The following is an 18,048-nucleotide window of genomic DNA, read 5'->3' as shown; positions in this document are numbered from 1 at the left end:
CTCTTGGAAAGTTTAATTAAGCAAGATGCGTATAAGACAGAGAGCACAGCTTTCCATACTAGGAGGTACATGGTAGGTTGATTTTTGAATTAGTGAAATGTTCATTAAATCAAAATGGTGGAAATGTGTGTGGTTATAACAGTGGAGTGGACTGTACCAGAACAGGAGAGTAACTGCAAGTCCTACCTGGCTTATTGCAGGTCAGAACAAAAGCTGGTGAGGGAAACTATTCAGGAAGTCTTTTAAGTATCAGATTCAGCATATTCAGCATAGGGATTTTCAATAAAAGAATGAATAACAAAGTAGACGGATATGTGACATCCACAACTGCACCTATTTGCTACAGTGACTTTGTATACATTAGTTTTAAGTGAAAAGGAAATTCATTTTCAGACTTTAAAGTATTAGGTAATAGGTAATAAACCTGTTCTCACCATCTGAAATAAGCTAAAAAATCAGTACATGTAATATGTAACTGATATAATTAAATGAACTAATATTTTGAATTATTTTCAATTTTATATCCTCCTACTAACTGGGAAGGAATCTTTGGTTGTTCCAAGTGAGCCTACTTACAATTATGCATGTTTAGGATCACATGCAATGTCTTTGGGTTTTTCTTTTTCTTTTCCTTTAAAAAAAAAGCATAAGATATTACTGTTGGAGTTGTACCATTTCTAAGAGGGTATGATCCAGAATACAGCTGTGAAGTACACTTTTGGTTACATGTTTCATAAATCTGGAGTCTAAAGGCAGTTGATCTGGGATTTTTTTATCTTAACATTTTAAAATTTAGTAACGTAAACTTGAATGTAATGGGGTTAATTCTGGAAAATGTGGAATATATTTTCAGTTGAAGAAGTTTTGTTATTAGAATGTAATATTTATCCATGTGTGGTCTTTGATCTGCTGGTGGTACATGACATTTTGAACCTGAAGAAAGCATTCATTAATGCATGTAATGTAATATTGTGTGCACAATTCTCCCAGTATATATGCATTTTAGTAATTTTCTGTATGTTTCCTATGAAATCTCAGTCCTAAAAACATTGGGTTGGATCCAGATTTAGAGTAATCCCACTTAATCCAGTGGCTATACTCCAGGGGTGGGGCATCTCAGGCCTGGAGCTCAATGTGTCTCTCCAGGCTTTTCTCTATGGCTATCAGTATCTTCTGTCGACCAAGCAACCCCTCTGCATCATACCCCTTGCTGACCCTGTCCCATGCCCTCCTCAAGTGCTGTTGCCTTGATGAAATGTGCTCTTGAATTGTGATGATGCCTCTTGCTTGCCTACATTGGGGGTGTATGTATGCAGAAACCTCTTACTTTTAAATTGCTAAAATGTAGCCTGCTTACACCTTTTGCTCTGCCTATTTTTTCCTTTGCCTCCACACACTATTGACACATATCCCCTTGAATGTTTCCAACAAGGTAATACGACCCTCAGATTGTACATGGTTCCCAATCTCTGGTCTACTAAATCTGGATCCAATAACATTTACTTACAGTAAAGAATCTATAGTTTAACTTCATAGGTATGCCAGAAGCCATTGTACCATTTATTTGGGACTTGTTTCTGGATAGAAGTGTGTTTAGGATTGATGCGTCTAGATCAGGCTTCTTCAATCTCAGCCCTCCAGATGTTTTGAGACAACAGTTCCCATCATCCCTGACCACTGGTCCTGCTAGCTAGGGATCATGGGAGTTGTAGGCCAAAAACATCTGGAGGGCCCAGGTTGGGGAACCTGGTCTAGATTCCCCACTCCACCTTGCCCCCGTCATTTTAGTTTTATTATTTATAGGCAGATCAAACACGCACACGCATATATATATAATTGCATGCCCACATACATGCAACAAACTAAAAATACCACTGTTTCAGGGAATGTGAATTATTTTCAGAATTTCAGAAATTGAAAAGGGATAAGTGGAAGGAGAAAATGTTGGGCTGGTGCCAAGCGATAGCTCGTAATCCTCACAGACTCCCAAACAGCACAAGAACCCCTGAGGTCACAGGTGATGCTTCACATATCTCTGCCTTGGTGAGTGAAAGTTCTATTTCATGATGATGGCATGTGCAAAAGCATACCAGCAACCTTTGAAAGGTGCTAAATTAACTTTTTTTAAAAAAACAGTAGTGCTTGCGCCTTATTGTACTTTATTTGAAACCACTTTGGCTTTGCCTGCTTCTTTTTGTTTTGCTTTGAATGCAAACTGTTCTTTCTTCAAGCTTTCCAACTATATTGTACTTTTGTTGCCAACCACCTCTCCCCTTTTAATTTTTGGCTCGCATGTGTTGGCTGTTGAAATAATATTGCTGTTCTATCAAGGTGAATACAGAGTTGCACGCTTTGACATCTATAAACAGAAAATTTCCTTTTCAGCAGCTTCAAGAGTATTGTTAAGGTAAAAATGACCCCTCCTACAAACAGATATGTTCAGCTATTTTTAAAGTTGTCAATGCATGACATGAACAGAGGGCCCCTATTTAAAAGTGCTGCTTTGCTTGGTTTGTAAACTTGCCTATGACATGGACGAGAAAGAAAATGTATTTTAGAATATTGTTTTTCATATGTTCCATAGGATGGATGATCGCAGGCTTTGACAGCCAAAATATATACAGTGGTACTTTGGTTGTCAAATTTAATCCGTTCCAGGAGTCCGTTCAACTCCCAGAACGGTTCAAAAACCAAGGTGCGGCTTCCGATTGGCTGCAGGAGCTTCCTGCACTCAAGTGGAAGCCACGTCAGACGTTCGGCTTCCAAAAACCGTTCGAAAACCAGAACACTCCCTCCCAGGTTTGCGGCGTTCAAGAGCCAATTTGTTTGGGAGCCAAGACATTCGACAACCGAGGTACCACTGTATTGGAAAAGTTACATTCCATTGTACTTTCTATGAGTGATATGAGTTTTATTTAGAGTAGACCATTTGAATTTAATGGTCCTAACTTGGGCATGTTCACCAACATCAATAATGTATACTCTGAGTAAATATATATTTATATATCTTGAACAAATTTAAGAGACTGAATTAATGCAACCCATATTTTACTGTTCTGAATAGTTGTTCCAAAGACATAATCAGTGCAATCTGTTTTTGTCTGAAAATTATATGTTGCCTATTGTTCATGCTGAAGGTTATTTGCTTGAGGGATGCTAATTTTTCCCAGCTCTTAGCTGCCATTCGTACTGTGTTGGTAGTAGGAGCGGTTTTAAGTTTTGATTTGAATGCAATTCCATGCAACCTGCCATTAAGAGGTTCATTACCAGCTCAAAATCACTCTTATTCATAATATTTTATAAATATCCCAGTACAACTACTGTGTGTGAAAGTGATGCCCAGTTTTTTATTAAAGAAACTGTGTAGATCCATACTAATGCTAGGCACAACGCTGAATTTCACAGAAGTATGTAGTATTTAAATATTTTGCACAGGAGTACAGCCAGGCTTTGGAGAGATGCAGCTTTCTTAATAAGAGTTTGAATGACCAAATTGCTCATGATTGAGGCCTGAAGATGTTTTGCCAACTGCCTAGCGACCCGATTGTCAAAAGGCAGATATGCCAGAATAAAGGGAAAGGAGATGTTGCATTGCATACTTGCCCAGCTGTGGAAACTTTGTTTACTGGATTGTTTTGTGCACTCTCTTTGCCAGTATCTTTTCTTTTCTTTTTAATCCTTAACACAGTAAGCTTAGTGGATGAAGACAGAGGCTTTGGGGGACAGTGTTGACATTCTGCAGTGCTGGGTCTTGAGCCACAAGTTGTTGCTCTGCATCCAGGACAATGCATAATCGAGCTCTGCCACATCCATTGTAATAATAAGGGCATTAGTATCACTGTGCAGGTTTGCATTGTGTCAACAGACCACAATTCTAGACCTGTTAGCATGCTATTATATTTCTCTGTTCTATTTACTTGTCTGTCTGTTGTACACACACTCCGTCCAAAAGTTGCTACCATTTCTTTAATATTGGTTGCTTACTGCATGAAAACAATACTTTATAAATGGACATTTTAAGTCATACAAGAAGCAGAGTAACTTGTAGTCATTTACAATGTAGCATGTGTTGGGATACTGCCAGGGAGACAAAATCCATCATGACTCCACGTCGTCTCCGGACGTCCATCGATCTCCCGTAGACACGCAGTATCAGCAATTAGCGACACGAGCTCCAGAAATAGCTTGCCACATTCCAGAGCTGATGCACGCTCTATCAGCAGATAATGCACAGCAAAAGATGCACTCAGGAAAGCATTATTTACAAGTTTATACAGCGTTGGTCAGAACAAAGAAAACATGACTGCCTGCTTCGGTGTCTCAGGCACAGAGAGAAAACGAAAGCAAAGACACAACAGAAACATCCTGTGAACAGGAAATACGCAGGCTGTGACACAAACATCCTGCTCCCTTTTAAGGTGGAACGGAAATATCCTAACAGCATGTGCCCAAGGTACACCCTATTTTTAGCATATTGCACCTACTTACTTAGCTGCCTTCTCAATATTTTGTCTAGGACATTTATTTTGTGAATAGAACCATTTATTCTGAGTGAAATTCTTACCCAAACTCTTGTATTAAAGTGGTAGAGAATTGCTGCTTTGCTCAAAACAAATGGCATGTCAGTTTTCACACTTTGCTTTTCTTCAGGAATGCTTAACATTTTCGGTGTTTTACATGAGGCAGGCCTATCCAGTCAAGCATTACTAAAGAGCTGTCAAGAAGAAACATTGGAACAGGGAATGGGAAAGAAAGGAACAGCCCCTTCCGTTGTTGAAACACGGACCTGACATCAAAACAGAAGAGAAGTGAATAATTGTTTGAAATCAGGTTTCTTTACTAAGGCGAATGATTATGTGGCAAGCTGGGCTGAGTTGTGGAAGACAGCAGAGGCAAATGCTTTAGATTTGTTCCGGGAGACTTGTCAGGATGAGCACATTATGTTTGCCACTGGGCACTTGGAAAGGGATAGCAAGTTGTTTGTGGAAGAAGTCTGCTAGTACTTTCTCACCTTCTCCCCACCCTCCAGTCCACTTTCCTTAGGGAAAATGATTGACATATGAAGTCTAGCCACTGTCTAAGTATGTGTGCTGCTGACTTCAAAATGGTCTAGAAGCTGTAAGAGATAAGTGTTGATAAGTAGGCTACTTTTCTAGAGCTTCTAAGTGCATATGATGGCAGCCCCCACTCGCCAGATACCTGAATTTTCTATGGCCTCTATACTGTTGCACCTTAGAACTTGATGCTTTACTAGAAAGAATATAATTTTGTTGGAATTCAGAAGTTAGCAACAATAGTGCAGGTTGGAAGCTGTAGCTGGAAGACTAGCTCCTGATAGGAGTGTCATCTTTAATGCATAACAGTACTTCAGCCTGTTGCACTTCACATAGAATTCAGTACATTTTCCAGCTGACAAGCCCTTAAGTAACATTGGTATTGTTAGAGATATGAAACCTGGGTGGGGACCAGAAAACATGGGGAGGTGCGGGGAATTTCCCTCCTGGATCTTTTCTCCAAAGCCTTTTCCCCCTGAAAATTTGGAAAAAGGAAAGGAAAGGGAAAAAATTGTTTCCTTTTCAAATGAAGAATATAATTTGTGAGACAAACCGCTTCCCCAAAATGATTTCTCATTCAATAAAGACTTTTATGTAAGACAGTGTACAATATCAGATCATTGGCAGCCAAGTCCTCAGTTGTGAACTGGCACCACAACTCTCAAATGCAAGAGCAGGATGCATTTCAGCCTCAGGGGGGCACTGCCATTATCAAAATAGAAGGAAGAAAGTTTCATGTGACTTCTTTGCTTCTGAAAGTGCAGAGAAACTTGTTTGTTAATAATTTTTTAAATTTTATTTTCAGTTATATATATTTCAATAGTTTTACAGTCATTTTAACATTTCAAAACTCAACGGCGTCCTTCCTCTTTCTGTGGTTTATATTTACCATTTCCTGCATAGTCTAAATTACCTTAACTTACTCTTTTATTCATCTACTTTAATTATTTACTATTATGAAACTGCAGGTTTTTACAATAATCCTGCCAATGTCTTAAGCTGTTTACAGTTTGTTTGTTTGTAAATACTCAATATACCACTTTCATTCCTTTCAAAAAGGTTTGTCGCCTTGATTTTTTGTTCTTCTGGTAAGTTTCTTCATTTCTGCATAATCCATGAGTATTTGTATCCAATCTGCTTTCTTCTTTCCATTTTTGGGCAAATAGGATTCTTGCCGCTGTAGTCACATACATGAATAAATTTCTATACTGTTTGGGTAGTTCTAACCTTATAATTCCCAGAAAGAAAGCTTCTGATTATTTTTTTTAGCAAATGTTATTTTAAACATATTTTTCAATTCATTATATATCATTTCCCAGTAAGCTTTAAACTTTCTGCGAGACCACCACATATGATAGAACGTACCTTCTTTCTCTTTGCATTTCCAACACTTACTCGACTTTGATTTACACATTTTTCAGAGAAGCTCGTTTTTTCAATCTGGGCAAACTTACAGGAGCAAAGTGGCAGTGACCTGGAACATCTGGGATCTTACATACACATTCACCTTTCCCTTAGAATTCTGGCCTTTTCGTTGTGTTTTAAATGAATTGTAAGTCTCCTTGAGAACTTCAGTCAGTGGGCAGCAGGGCCAGCCAAGAACATTTTGTTGCCTAAGATGAAGAAGTAAATGCTTCTCCCTTGCCCCCAACTCCAATTCAGGGTGTAAGGCTGATCAATTTATTTTGGCATATCCTTTCCCATTCCTGGCAGTAAAAATAAAATTAACAATTAACAATTTGCTACTCTTTCATAGCAACCAAAATTGGCTTCCTCTTGTAGCTACTGAGAAGAGTAGCCTACCTGCCCAGCTGCCATAAAAGAAAAGACATTTTTCATCACCTTAATTTCTACTTTCTTACTTTTTTTTTCCTAGAAAAGGAGGCCTGGACTTTTTGTCACCTAAAACCTCCCTGTCAGCCTCTGTGATAGAAGATAAAAGGTTTAATTTAGACTGACGCTGGGAAATTACTAATAGTGGCTAGAAAATAAGCTGGAAATCTTTCAGGATTGGGAGCATGTAAAAACTTTTGAAAAGGTGAAAGAAAAAGGAGCAAAGTTCAATCTGTTTACGACAAATTAGACTCTTCATTGGGAAGCTGACAAGAAATTCAGATATATGGAAAGAGAAGGCAGAGTTTGAGACAATGTTAGAAAGAAGGGGAAAGGATGACTTTCACTTTCCTTACTGTAAAAAGCCTAGTTTGGGGTGAAAGTAGTGTTGTTGCACAAGAACTCCAAATCAGTGTTAATTGTGCAACCCGAATTGGCCAGTGAGTAATTCCTACCTGAGAATGGCAACAACCAGCAACACCTGTTGAGCACCAAGGTAATAGTGATGCTTGAACTAACCACGGACAAAAGAGAATACCATATCTATAAATAACATAACTGTTAAGAACACAACCCTTAACAGCTGCAATTTCCCAGTTGCTATTTCTTGGCATTTTGGAATTTGAGTGAATATCAGCACAGTTTGTTAAAACCTTTGGGGGTTTTTTTTTTGGGGGGGGTGTTAATTTAATTTGCTTACAAATTCTAGGCTATGCCTACAACTGTCTGATCAGGAGAACTTGAAATTGAAAACGAGAAATAGAGCATAAATTCTCAGATTTTTTTCTGAGAAGAAAAAAATATTAATTAAATTAAAAAATTATTAATGGTTAAAGAAGTCTTATACGTTTAGCTCTGCGAAGGGTTTCCTAACACCTCATGGCACCTTAATAAACTACAGTTCCCAGGATTCCTGGGGGTGGGAGCCATGACTCTTTAACATGGTATGATCCTGCTTTGAATGTATAGTGCAGATGAGGCCTTGGTTCAGACTACTGACACAGCTCTTGGGCAGTCAAGAGCAATGGCATATATAGAAGAGTTGCTGCTTCTCAGCCTCAGCATAATATCCTAAAAGATAACATGAGGTTGAGAGGAACTAGTAGATAACGCCATCCCTTGGCCCAGATCTCCCTTCCCCATATTATCCCATACTAGTGAGACAGACACCGGAAGCAAAGGCAAAGCAAATGACTTCTTATGACTCAAGCTAATGCACGAAGTCATTTTTATATTCATTTTATTCCCTCATTTAAATATATGTAGAGAATTATCTTAAGTGGGCCAGAGAACAAATTTACACTTTCATGCAGAAAAAAGCATTTTGAAATCTAATTCAGATATGGTTTACTGTAATGTCTTAGCTATGTGTTTATGCCAATAAATTTAACAATTCAAGCATTCTATAAGAAAATAAATCATTGGGGGTTTTATTTTTACCATGAACATTGTAGCTCACCCATTTCCCATGCAGTTATCATTCTTTCTGAATAATATTTTCTTGGTTGTGTTAGGTAAGAAAATAAAATTCAGCCTGATTTGCAGGTCTGAATGGATGCTATACAACAAATAAATCTCAACAACACTGTTTAAGTTTCGTTATTAAAAAGTACATATTTTTGTCCTACCCCCAACCCCCAATGTGTACATCTCTACCATTGGGACTTCCAGAGCATATGCAAAAACAATTTTTGCTGCCTTGGGAACTACATTATTCAAGATAGCTACTAGCAGTAGGATTGTAAAATGCTTGAATCTAAGAGGAGGAAAAACTATGGCTCCCCTTCCATTTCCTTGCTAGTATACCCAGTGAATCGGTGTTAATGCCTCTTGGAAAAATCTGCTGTTCATGTTTGTTTTCCACTTATACATAAAGATTTATCTTTTTACATATAGCCGAAGACTGAACTATTAGCATTATGATGTGTACATATTGCCACCACCCACCTTTCATTGCTAGCCATCCTGGACATATTTCCCTCTTTTCTTTTCACCTGACCTATTTTGGGTATGCTTTAAGTGATTTATGATGAATCGTCTTTGAAACCTGTGATACCCATTGCACCTTACTGATTTCTTATAGCCACTTAGTGTGCCCCCTTTCCTACAGAGACTCGTTAGTAGGGATGGAGAATATATTTGGTGAGTTCGTAACCCAAAGCGGACTTAGCCCAATCTGCACCTCCCAGACTATTGTGTGGATCAGATGTGGGTCTGGTTTGGAATCTGCACTCCTATTGGATTCCATTACAATGTGGTCTGAGAGCTGAGCTTTTTTCCTTTTCCTTTTTACACGTACTCGTGCCCCGGAACAGCTAGAAAGTGTTACTTATGCGGCACATTTTGTAAATCTTACTACAGTTTCCACAGGATATGACAGCATGTCTTCACTCTCAAGGAGAGTGTACACGGGAAAAATGTCTGTCTCCCTGAACCCTTAGGGGCAGGGTTTTTTCCCCTTGTACAACCTCCCTGAAAGTGATGGCACATCATCACACCTCCTTTTTCCCTCTTAGGGTTAATGGCAGCAAGATTTTCCACAGATGTGGCAGAAGCATCACACACTAGCAGTTCCAGACAGCTGGCATATGTAAAAAGAGAAGAAAAGCAGTTTATTTTAAAGGATTTTTCTGTGTCTATTCTATCCCATTTCTAGTGAATACATATGGAATGGAAACTAACTGGATTAAGACTGTTCTATCCAGAGGTGTACCTAGGGTCTGTTGTGCCCTTGGAAAGAGCTGTATCTCCCCACCCAAATCAGTTCACCACACGGTTTGTGCTGTGGTGCAAGAAGGACGGAAAGTTTTTCCTGCATTTGATCTTGCTGCAACACACCTATACATTATATGTTCCATACTCTGATGGGTGATTTTTGTGCCTCCTCAAAGCCTGCACTGTCAGTGGGGCTTGTTTTGCCAACCCCTAGGTACACCTCTGGTTCTACCCCTCCCAACTGTGACTAGACTCTGAAGGCTATTGGCACCAATTAACCTTTGCTTCTAGGCTAAGAGCAGCTTCATAGGGGATATTCACAGGGATCGTGGTGTGGGGAAGAGGCTAAGCTCCGTGTTCCTAATCCTGATTGTGCCTGAACTTGCATACGTACACAAAGGCTGCTCTTGAAACCTTAAAAACTAAGTATTTTAATTGCAGTTGGTCCTAAATTAACAGTGCTGCCTACCTGTCTTACAGATAGCCATAAATGTAGCAAAGAGTACACTGAGAGAAATTCTAAATCTCACACAATTATATTTTTCTTAAGGGAAAACTGGACACACATTTTCTTAAGGGTGTAACTGGATACACATTGGAAGAGAGATTAGCAATATAAAGCCTGGCATTAGCACCAAACAGTCTCTTGGTTCTGTGGTTGAAAAAGAAAATCTAGGCACAATCCATGTAAAAGGGGATGCTTGCATTATAGTTTGGTGACATCAGAGTTTCTTGGTCTTCATCAGGATCAAGTGCTAAAAGCAAGAACCTCCTTTGGCTGACTCCCAGTTTCTGAGATCTGTATGGATGGTATAAAGCCTGTCACTTTGGGGCTGGAAATAGTCCCCCAAGAACCATTCTGTTTCCAAATCACAGTGGTGCCTTTGTTTTATAATCAAATCTCCAAATATGTTTGAGGTGTTAATTGTGATTACTAGATTCTCTTTGGAGTATAGCAGGAATGGTTCACCTGTATCAATGCAGACCTGGATTTCCATGTGATTGAGGAGTATTAGTTTTGTATACAAATAACAGAGAGAGAGAGAGAGTGAAATAATTAATGAGAAAGCCAGTCATAAGCTTTCACTGTAACATTACCAGAGGGTAATCTTCCTGTTACTTGTGAAAATCTGTTCTGGAAAATTAGCAAGTCAGGCAAGGGCTAAGCAATTAACCTCCCTGTTGGAAAGGTGAAAGGGGTTGTTCTCATCATAGCTCACTGGAGCCTTCTGTCTCATTGTACATGCAGTTAATTTGAGCAAATACATAGTTATCTTTTCCCACAACAAAGTACAGTTTTGATTATACTGTAACTCCTGGCATGGAAATGTGCTATGATGCACTTTCCATCTATCTGGCTATGCAGGCTTCAGCTAGAAGGTGCCCTATTGCCTAATGTCCAGAGGCCAGTTATCAAATAAAATGTATTTATGAGGAGTAGACTAGACAACTTCCCTCTGTAAGCTCTCTCACACATACCCCCCACACAATAGGGACTCCACAGTGTGAGCATGCTATGCCTTGGGACCATAATATTTGAAGAATTGCCACCTCCCCAACAATCTGCCCTCCTCAGAGATGTATGCCTGGCACCAACTCTTCCGTCTTTTCAAGGCATTTTCTTTTAATTCATCCAAGCGTTTAAATATATTCTGATTATCTTAAACATGATTTATTGTGCTTTTACCTTTGGTTTTTGTATTCATTCATTGGCTGTTATTCCTTTCTGGAATAAATAAATATTGCTTGTTTATACAATAGCTAACAGAATTCTGGTGCGCTGTACAATAGCAAGTTAAATGCAATACAGCAACATAGGACAAAAACCGCAATGATTTTTGAATTAATTAGAAAAGTAATTGGAGTTCTTCTGAAAGTATCAAAGAAATTCAGGTGGTTTTACACTAAGATATCACAGAGGCAGTGAAATACATTGTTTACTTGGCTGTATTTTATCTGAATTGCTAGTTGAATCCACTGCCATGAACGACTTGAAAGTGCTTGGAAGCTTATATGGAACACAAGAAGTCATATTTTGCTTATCTTATTGTAGAATTAAAAACAAACAAACAAAACTAAAGGAAATTGAAATATTATTGAAATACCCCCTGCCATTTAAAAAAAAAAAACACACACAAATCAGTTCATGCTTCTTCTGTTAGCATGGAAATGTAATCCTTCTTCCATGAAGATCAATTTAATTTAGAGGAATGGTCCGACAGAACTATCCCTGGTACCACACAGGAATGATTTTGAACTGACTGATTTGTCCTCAGGTTTCATTCTCTTATAAACTGAAAGGTTGTTTTTATCCTTGTTTTGGTTTCATGCCTTTCTGATAGCTTAGATGTAATTACCAACATCTGGTCCCACTGGTTTTTTTACATTTGGACTCCTTGGATTTTACATTTTTATCACTCAGGTTCCAGACATTCTGTTTAGAAACTTGACTTTTATTACTCATTTAGCAGTGATGAGACAAAACACAATTTGCTACCTAAGAACGAAAGAGTACCTGCTAGCAGCCTGCAGGCAAAATGAGTATGCTGAGGATATTGTCACAACTTTATAATTATATGGGGATTTGGGGGAAACTTGGATGAAAACTTTAGAGAACAAATGAGAAGGCTCGTGAGGAAGCTATTGTGTGGGTAACTTTTTTGTGTGGGTAGCTCCCGCCGGATGCGCAAGGCTTGCGGACATCTGCCCGAAGCACGGGGCGTGCTCCGCAGCGCACCACGTGCTTCGGGCTGCAGGCTGCTGCCCACAAGCCTTGGGAGCCCGGCGGGCACTCCCGCCGGGCTCCCAAGGCTTGCGGATAGCTTCTGGAAGCCTGGAGAGCGAGAGGGGTCGGTGCGCACCGACGCCTCTCGCTCTCCAGGCTTCAGCAAAAGCCTGCATTCGCCCCATAGGACGCACACACATTTTCCCTTCATTTTTGGAGGGGGAAAAGTGCGTCCTATAGGGCGGAAAATACGGTAGGTATAGTGATTTCTCATTTTGCTTTTGTCGCATGCAGCCATAATGGTTGCTTATGGTACAGAATATTTTCAGCGGTACACAGTAATTCCAGCTGTTTTTGCAGCCAGTGATTTGGAATTTTAAGTGGTATGTTCCTGTAAATACAGGCTATGGAGGTAAAGCTGCTCTTCAATAATACTGTTCCTTAAATGATACCTGTGTTAGCTAGCTCTGTCGTTTCTCCTGTGTATTTGCTTAGAAATTTGTAGCTTATCAGCTCCCAAAATGTGTAAAGTTCAGTCATTTTGTAGAATTATTATTTTTATTTAAACAACTCTGTAATGAGATTCATGTAGATAAAAAAAATTAAGTAGATTGAATGAAATTTGTTCTTTTATACATGAGAAAATTCAATACAATTTTCTATTTTGTCTGCTTTTCACTGAAATATAATGGACTGCATAAGATGCAGGAATTACATTTATTCATCCATAGTCTTCTTTGATTAATGAGTGTTGGTACCTGGAAAATCTTGGATGTTTTGACACTAATTTGCATAGTAGCATATCAGCCTACTATGATGTGCACTTTTGGTGTGTGCAGCCTTGAGAAACATTTCTTGTCAAGTTTTATATATTTATATCTATATATATGCAGTTCTAAATCACTTAGTATTTAAAAATGTTTATGCAGTGCAGTATACAATAAAGCAACATAAAAACAATGGACCAAATCCAGTGTCGTGCTATATTAAAATCAGTTAGTTGTATGCTTGTTCTTTTGGTGAAATATTTTGCCCTAGTGGAACATCGCTGCACAAGAGAATGCATAAGCAGTTTGATGACAACTTTGTCATACATTAGATTTCTTTGCAATCCTGTGAACACTCACCTTAAAATAAGCCCTATTGAACTCAATGGGATTTTCTTGCTTCTGATTAGGCATGCATAGGAGATCAGTGTAAAACCTTAATGTTCATTTTACATATTAACATATAATAAACATTTGCTGTTTGGCCTGTGGATAGTTTTGAATAAAGAGTGCCATGTGAGAGCCCCTTATTACTTTCATTATATTTATGTACAAAGATGAAAACGTGTCTCTCTCTTGAGATGTAATTGTGTGTTTGTATGTTGATTTTAGAATATAATCATCTTACGGTGCCTCAGGCCCAGGTGTGCAAGCAAGAAGGAGCAAACACCGCACACAATTTTTATTGATTATGCCAAGGTCAATCCCCATTATGATTATAATGTAGCTGGATACTGGACTAGGGTAGCCCAATTGCTGACCAATGTCGCATATCGAGCCTGCTGGCTGGGATCTGAAGGGAGGGAGTTGTCAGAATTTAGGGAATGGTTCAGCTTGGTTTAGGCTATTCCAGTAAGCCCCCACATGAACCTGGGTGCAAGGGAGCCAGCCCCAGCCCCTGACGTAGAGCTGAGGCCTTAGGATAGCCTCACCCAAGCTCCCTTGTGGGGGTCCCCTTATTAGACTATGGATCCTGCCCCTTCCCCACCAACATTGCAAGTTGTGACAAAGAACAACTTCAAAACATTTTGTTGTTGTTGAGAACAAAACAAGTATATTCGGTGCTTTTTTCAGGGAGCACTCAAGGGTAACCAGTACTGGCACCTCTTTTTGTTGTTGTTAAAAAGTGTGGCATTTACTGTAACAACTTTGTGGTGATTACAGGCACCTACTTTCCTAGAAAAAAAGTACTGAGTATACTTTGTAATCTACCAACTATGCATGTTGCTATGAGAAGGCAAAAATCTCATCATGAATTAGCCAATTGTGTGGTGAGTAAAATTCCTCCGTAGTCCTCTTCAACAAGTAAGCCCATAGCAAGCTTGCTTTTGTTTTCTTTTTAACTGAGGGAGGGAGAGTAGGGAATGCTGCCAACACTGACACTTAGCTGTGGTCTCTGCTGCAATTTATACATATGGAGTGGACTGAAGTGTTCAGGTCTGTTGCTGTGGTCCATGCAGTACTTTGAAGAATATTCAACTATTTCACTATACCTGCCTTGATCTTATAACAATGCAAATGACTATGCTTCTTTCAATATCCTGGCATAATAAAAATGTCACTGCAGCCGTTTGCCCCAAGATCAATATCTCCTACTTCTGAATAATCATGAGTGAGTCACTTCGTTTTGGCTTTTAAGCAGCAGCAGGAGACCATTATGCAGCAAAATGTCCTATTTCCATTATTACTTTTAGGTCTTCCTCAGTTCATGTAAGCATCACAGATGGTGACTGGGCATTTTCTGATAAATTCGGTCATTCGTCTCTCTCAGCCACCCCCCCCACCCCCTACCCTTCTCTCTCTCTCTCTCTCTCTCTCTCTCTCTCTCTCACACACACACACACATACACACACACACACTATTTTACAAACTTTTAAAACATCCAAAGACTTCCCTCCTTCTCCTTCCATGGTTCATAACTATTCAAATCAATTTTCCACTTTTACATAAATCAAATATTATTTACTCTAGATTCAGGTGGTAGCCGTGTTGCTCTGATGCAGTCGAAATTAGAAATTAAAAAATAGGCCAGTTCTGGGTACTGTATAAGCTTTCATGTGCATGCACACTTCTTCAGATACGAAGAGGAATTGTGCATGCACACGAAATCTGATGCCCAGAACTAACTTAGTCTCTAAGATGCTACTGGACTAATGCCCCGCAAGACGAAATTAATTCGTTCTGCGAGTTTTTTCGTTCTACGAGTTTTTTCGTCTTGCGAAGCACCAATGTGTATTGACGGTTTTCCATAGGAATGCATTGGCGGTTTTTTAAAAAAAGGCGCAAGACGTTTTGTCTTGCGAAGCAAGCCCATAGGGAAATCCGTCTTGCGAAGCAACTCAGAAAACGGAAAACTATTTCGTCTTGACAGTTTTTCGTCTTCCGAGGCATTCGTCTTGTGGGGCACCACTGTATTTACTCTGTTGAATTTATTTTAAAGCTGCCAGCGTTTTTAACTGTGTACAATTATTTTCCATACATTCAATATTTCCCACTCTTAAAATATATGTTCTTGGTGCTCGCTTATTTTGTAGGTTAAAACTACAAGTTCTGCATATTCTAACACCTTAAGTTGCCAATCCTCTTTGCAAAGGACCTTGCTCACTTTCCATTTTGGGGCCAACAAAACACAGGCTGCTATGTCATTCCTACTAATAGTAAAATTGGCATCTATTCAGAAGGCCCCTGCAGTTAGCTATTATTTTATTATTATGTATCTTAACAACACATGGATTTCACCATGGAGCACTTATGCAAACCTGTTACAATTGACAAGATCCCCCCTTTCCCTTACCTTAGGTAAAGGTAAAGGGACCCATGACCATTAGGTCCAGTCGTGACCAACTCTGGGGTTGTGGCGCTCATCTCGCTTTATTGGCCGAGGGAGCCGGCATACAGCTTCCGGGTCATGTGGCCAGCATGACTAAGCCGCTTCTGGCGAACCAGAGCAGCGCACGGAAATGCCATTCACCTTCCCACTGGAGCGGTACATATTTATCTACTTGCACTTTGATGTGCTTTCGAACTGCTAGGTTGGCAGGAGCAGGGACCGAGCAACAGGAGCTCACCCCGTCACGGGGATTCGAACTGCTGACCTTCTGATCGGCAAGTCCTAGGCTCTGTGGTTTAACACACAGCGCCACCCGCATCCTTTCCCTTCCCTTAAATCTCTATATATTTTAGTGCTGAATTCAAAGTGACTATTCAAAGTGGCTGTACGCCAGCTCCCTCGGCCAATAAAGCGAGATGAGCACCACAACCCCAGAGTTGGCCATGCCTGGACCTAATGGTCAGGGGTCCCTTTACCTTTTTATTAGGGCCACACATTTTATTTACTTCCTATATTCTTGGATCTCTACTGCCCTTCAAGGCAACTGAGAAAACTGTTGAAAAAAGGCAGGAAACCATTTAACAGATAAAACAGATTGTGGTTGTTGATCTGGGATGAAATTTTGGTAACAAGGGATTTGAATTATTTGGTAACTATAAGCTTCGGAGAAACACAATGGTTGGTAATGTAAAAATGGAATGTGTGTTACAAATCAACCCAAGCTTTCTTTTTCTTGCCTACACCTTTCCAGTTCACCTCAATATAGCTGCTGAAGTTCACATTTTGTTTAAACAAACTGTAAAACTTTATTTGCATTCATTGATTATAGAATGCATACTCTGGGGCCATAGAATTTTTCATATAGCCTAGGAACTCAAAACAATGCAACAAAATTTGAGTAGTTCATTTAAAAACAAAATATGTGTTTTTATAGAAACAATGAGCTTGCATTGAATGAATAGGAAAGTGTTGTGTTGTCTTTTTAAAAACATTCTTTTGTTTAGCTATTTTAGTGCTGAAAATTAAGTTTGTCTGAAAAATGCTGAAAAGATTCTAAATGCAAATGATTTGTTAAATGTTGAGCAGCGGAGAAAGCTAGTACAACCAAATGGGCCCTATAGAGTGCTACAATTAATGAACTTACAGCATTAAGAAAATAAATCACTCGCAATGTTTCAAAAAATGTACTTTGAAATGTAGAAGTTAAAATGATAAATATAAGAGCAAAACATTAAGTGCTTTGAGATAAATTAGCAGATGAAATGTTTTTCTTAATCAGTCCTGAATTTAGTTTCATTGCATTGACTTCAGATTTGGAAAATGATGATCAAAATGAATATTTGTAAAATTGTTTTGCTGTATCCATTGTAGGAGGGAAAGGAAAGTTCTAAACTAATAAACTATTGTTTATTACGGTAGGTATCAGTTGTTTATTAGATATCAGTTGTGGAGCACTCCATTTCAGAAGTGTGGTAATGTTTCGATCAAAATCTAGATCCCTCCCCAATGTAGCTGCTATTTAGTATTGCTCAAGGACCACTAACATGCTTAACAAAATGTTTATATTGGATCCCAGAGCTCTCTGGCTGTTGCCAAGGACTGAGAATGGAGTTCAGGTTTTACATGCTAAAAAGTATGGATGCACCTATCATTTATTGCTGTTCATTCTTTCTTGGCTATCAGCTGTGATCTGATTTAGGTAGTACCTATGCATATAGTGATGCTCAGAAATGAGCTATAACTAGTGCCTAGATAGATGCCTATCATTTAGGGGAATAAGTAAGAATCCTGTATAATGTTTGACAGTGCTATAAACACAGCAGTAGTTTATTCTCATCCATCATTTTGCAGGTCCTTGGGTATTCTTTTTGTTCCTTTAATATTCAAGCACACAAGATTCTATAGTGCTTAGTGACCTTTATAGAACTGTAGTTTGTCCTTCAGAACACAGATAATAATTATCCTTGGGAGTCATAGTGCACAGAGTCTGCACTGATCTTGCATAAATCACATCTTTAATTTGCTTCAGTGATGGCAGTCTGAAAAATTATATGCCTATACTACCAGTCAGCATCTGGTCCATTCTCTTTAAAGAGCACTTAGCTGCTCCCCATTTTTTCCTC

General features: G+C 39.1%; 1 protein-coding gene across 9 annotated transcripts in view; it reads left to right on the top strand.

Moving 5' to 3' along the window:
* The window catches only part of MARCHF1 (membrane associated ring-CH-type finger 1), a 116,168-nt gene that overhangs the window by 39,516 nt on the left and 58,604 nt on the right, over positions 1–18,048 (top strand). For 7 of the 9 annotated variants that reach the window (XM_083457374.1, XM_083457380.1, XM_083457375.1 and 4 more), the window contains one exon: positions 1,904–2,043. The exons of the other annotated variants lie outside the window; for them this stretch is intronic. In XM_083457374.1, the coding sequence (XP_083313500.1) occupies positions 1,942–2,043 (102 nt within the window). In that variant the 5' untranslated portion in view covers positions 1,904–1,941. The remainder of the gene's footprint in view (positions 1–1,903; positions 2,044–18,048) is intronic. 9 annotated transcript variants of the gene reach the window in all.

This window comes from Podarcis tiliguerta (genome assembly GCF_965153285.1).
Source record: "Podarcis tiliguerta genome assembly, chromosome: 9".
NCBI classification, from domain to species: domain Eukaryota; kingdom Metazoa; phylum Chordata; class Lepidosauria; order Squamata; family Lacertidae; genus Podarcis; species Podarcis tiliguerta.
The sequence above is the reverse complement of the archived record's forward strand: the minus strand, read 5'-3'. Positions and strand labels throughout refer to the sequence as shown.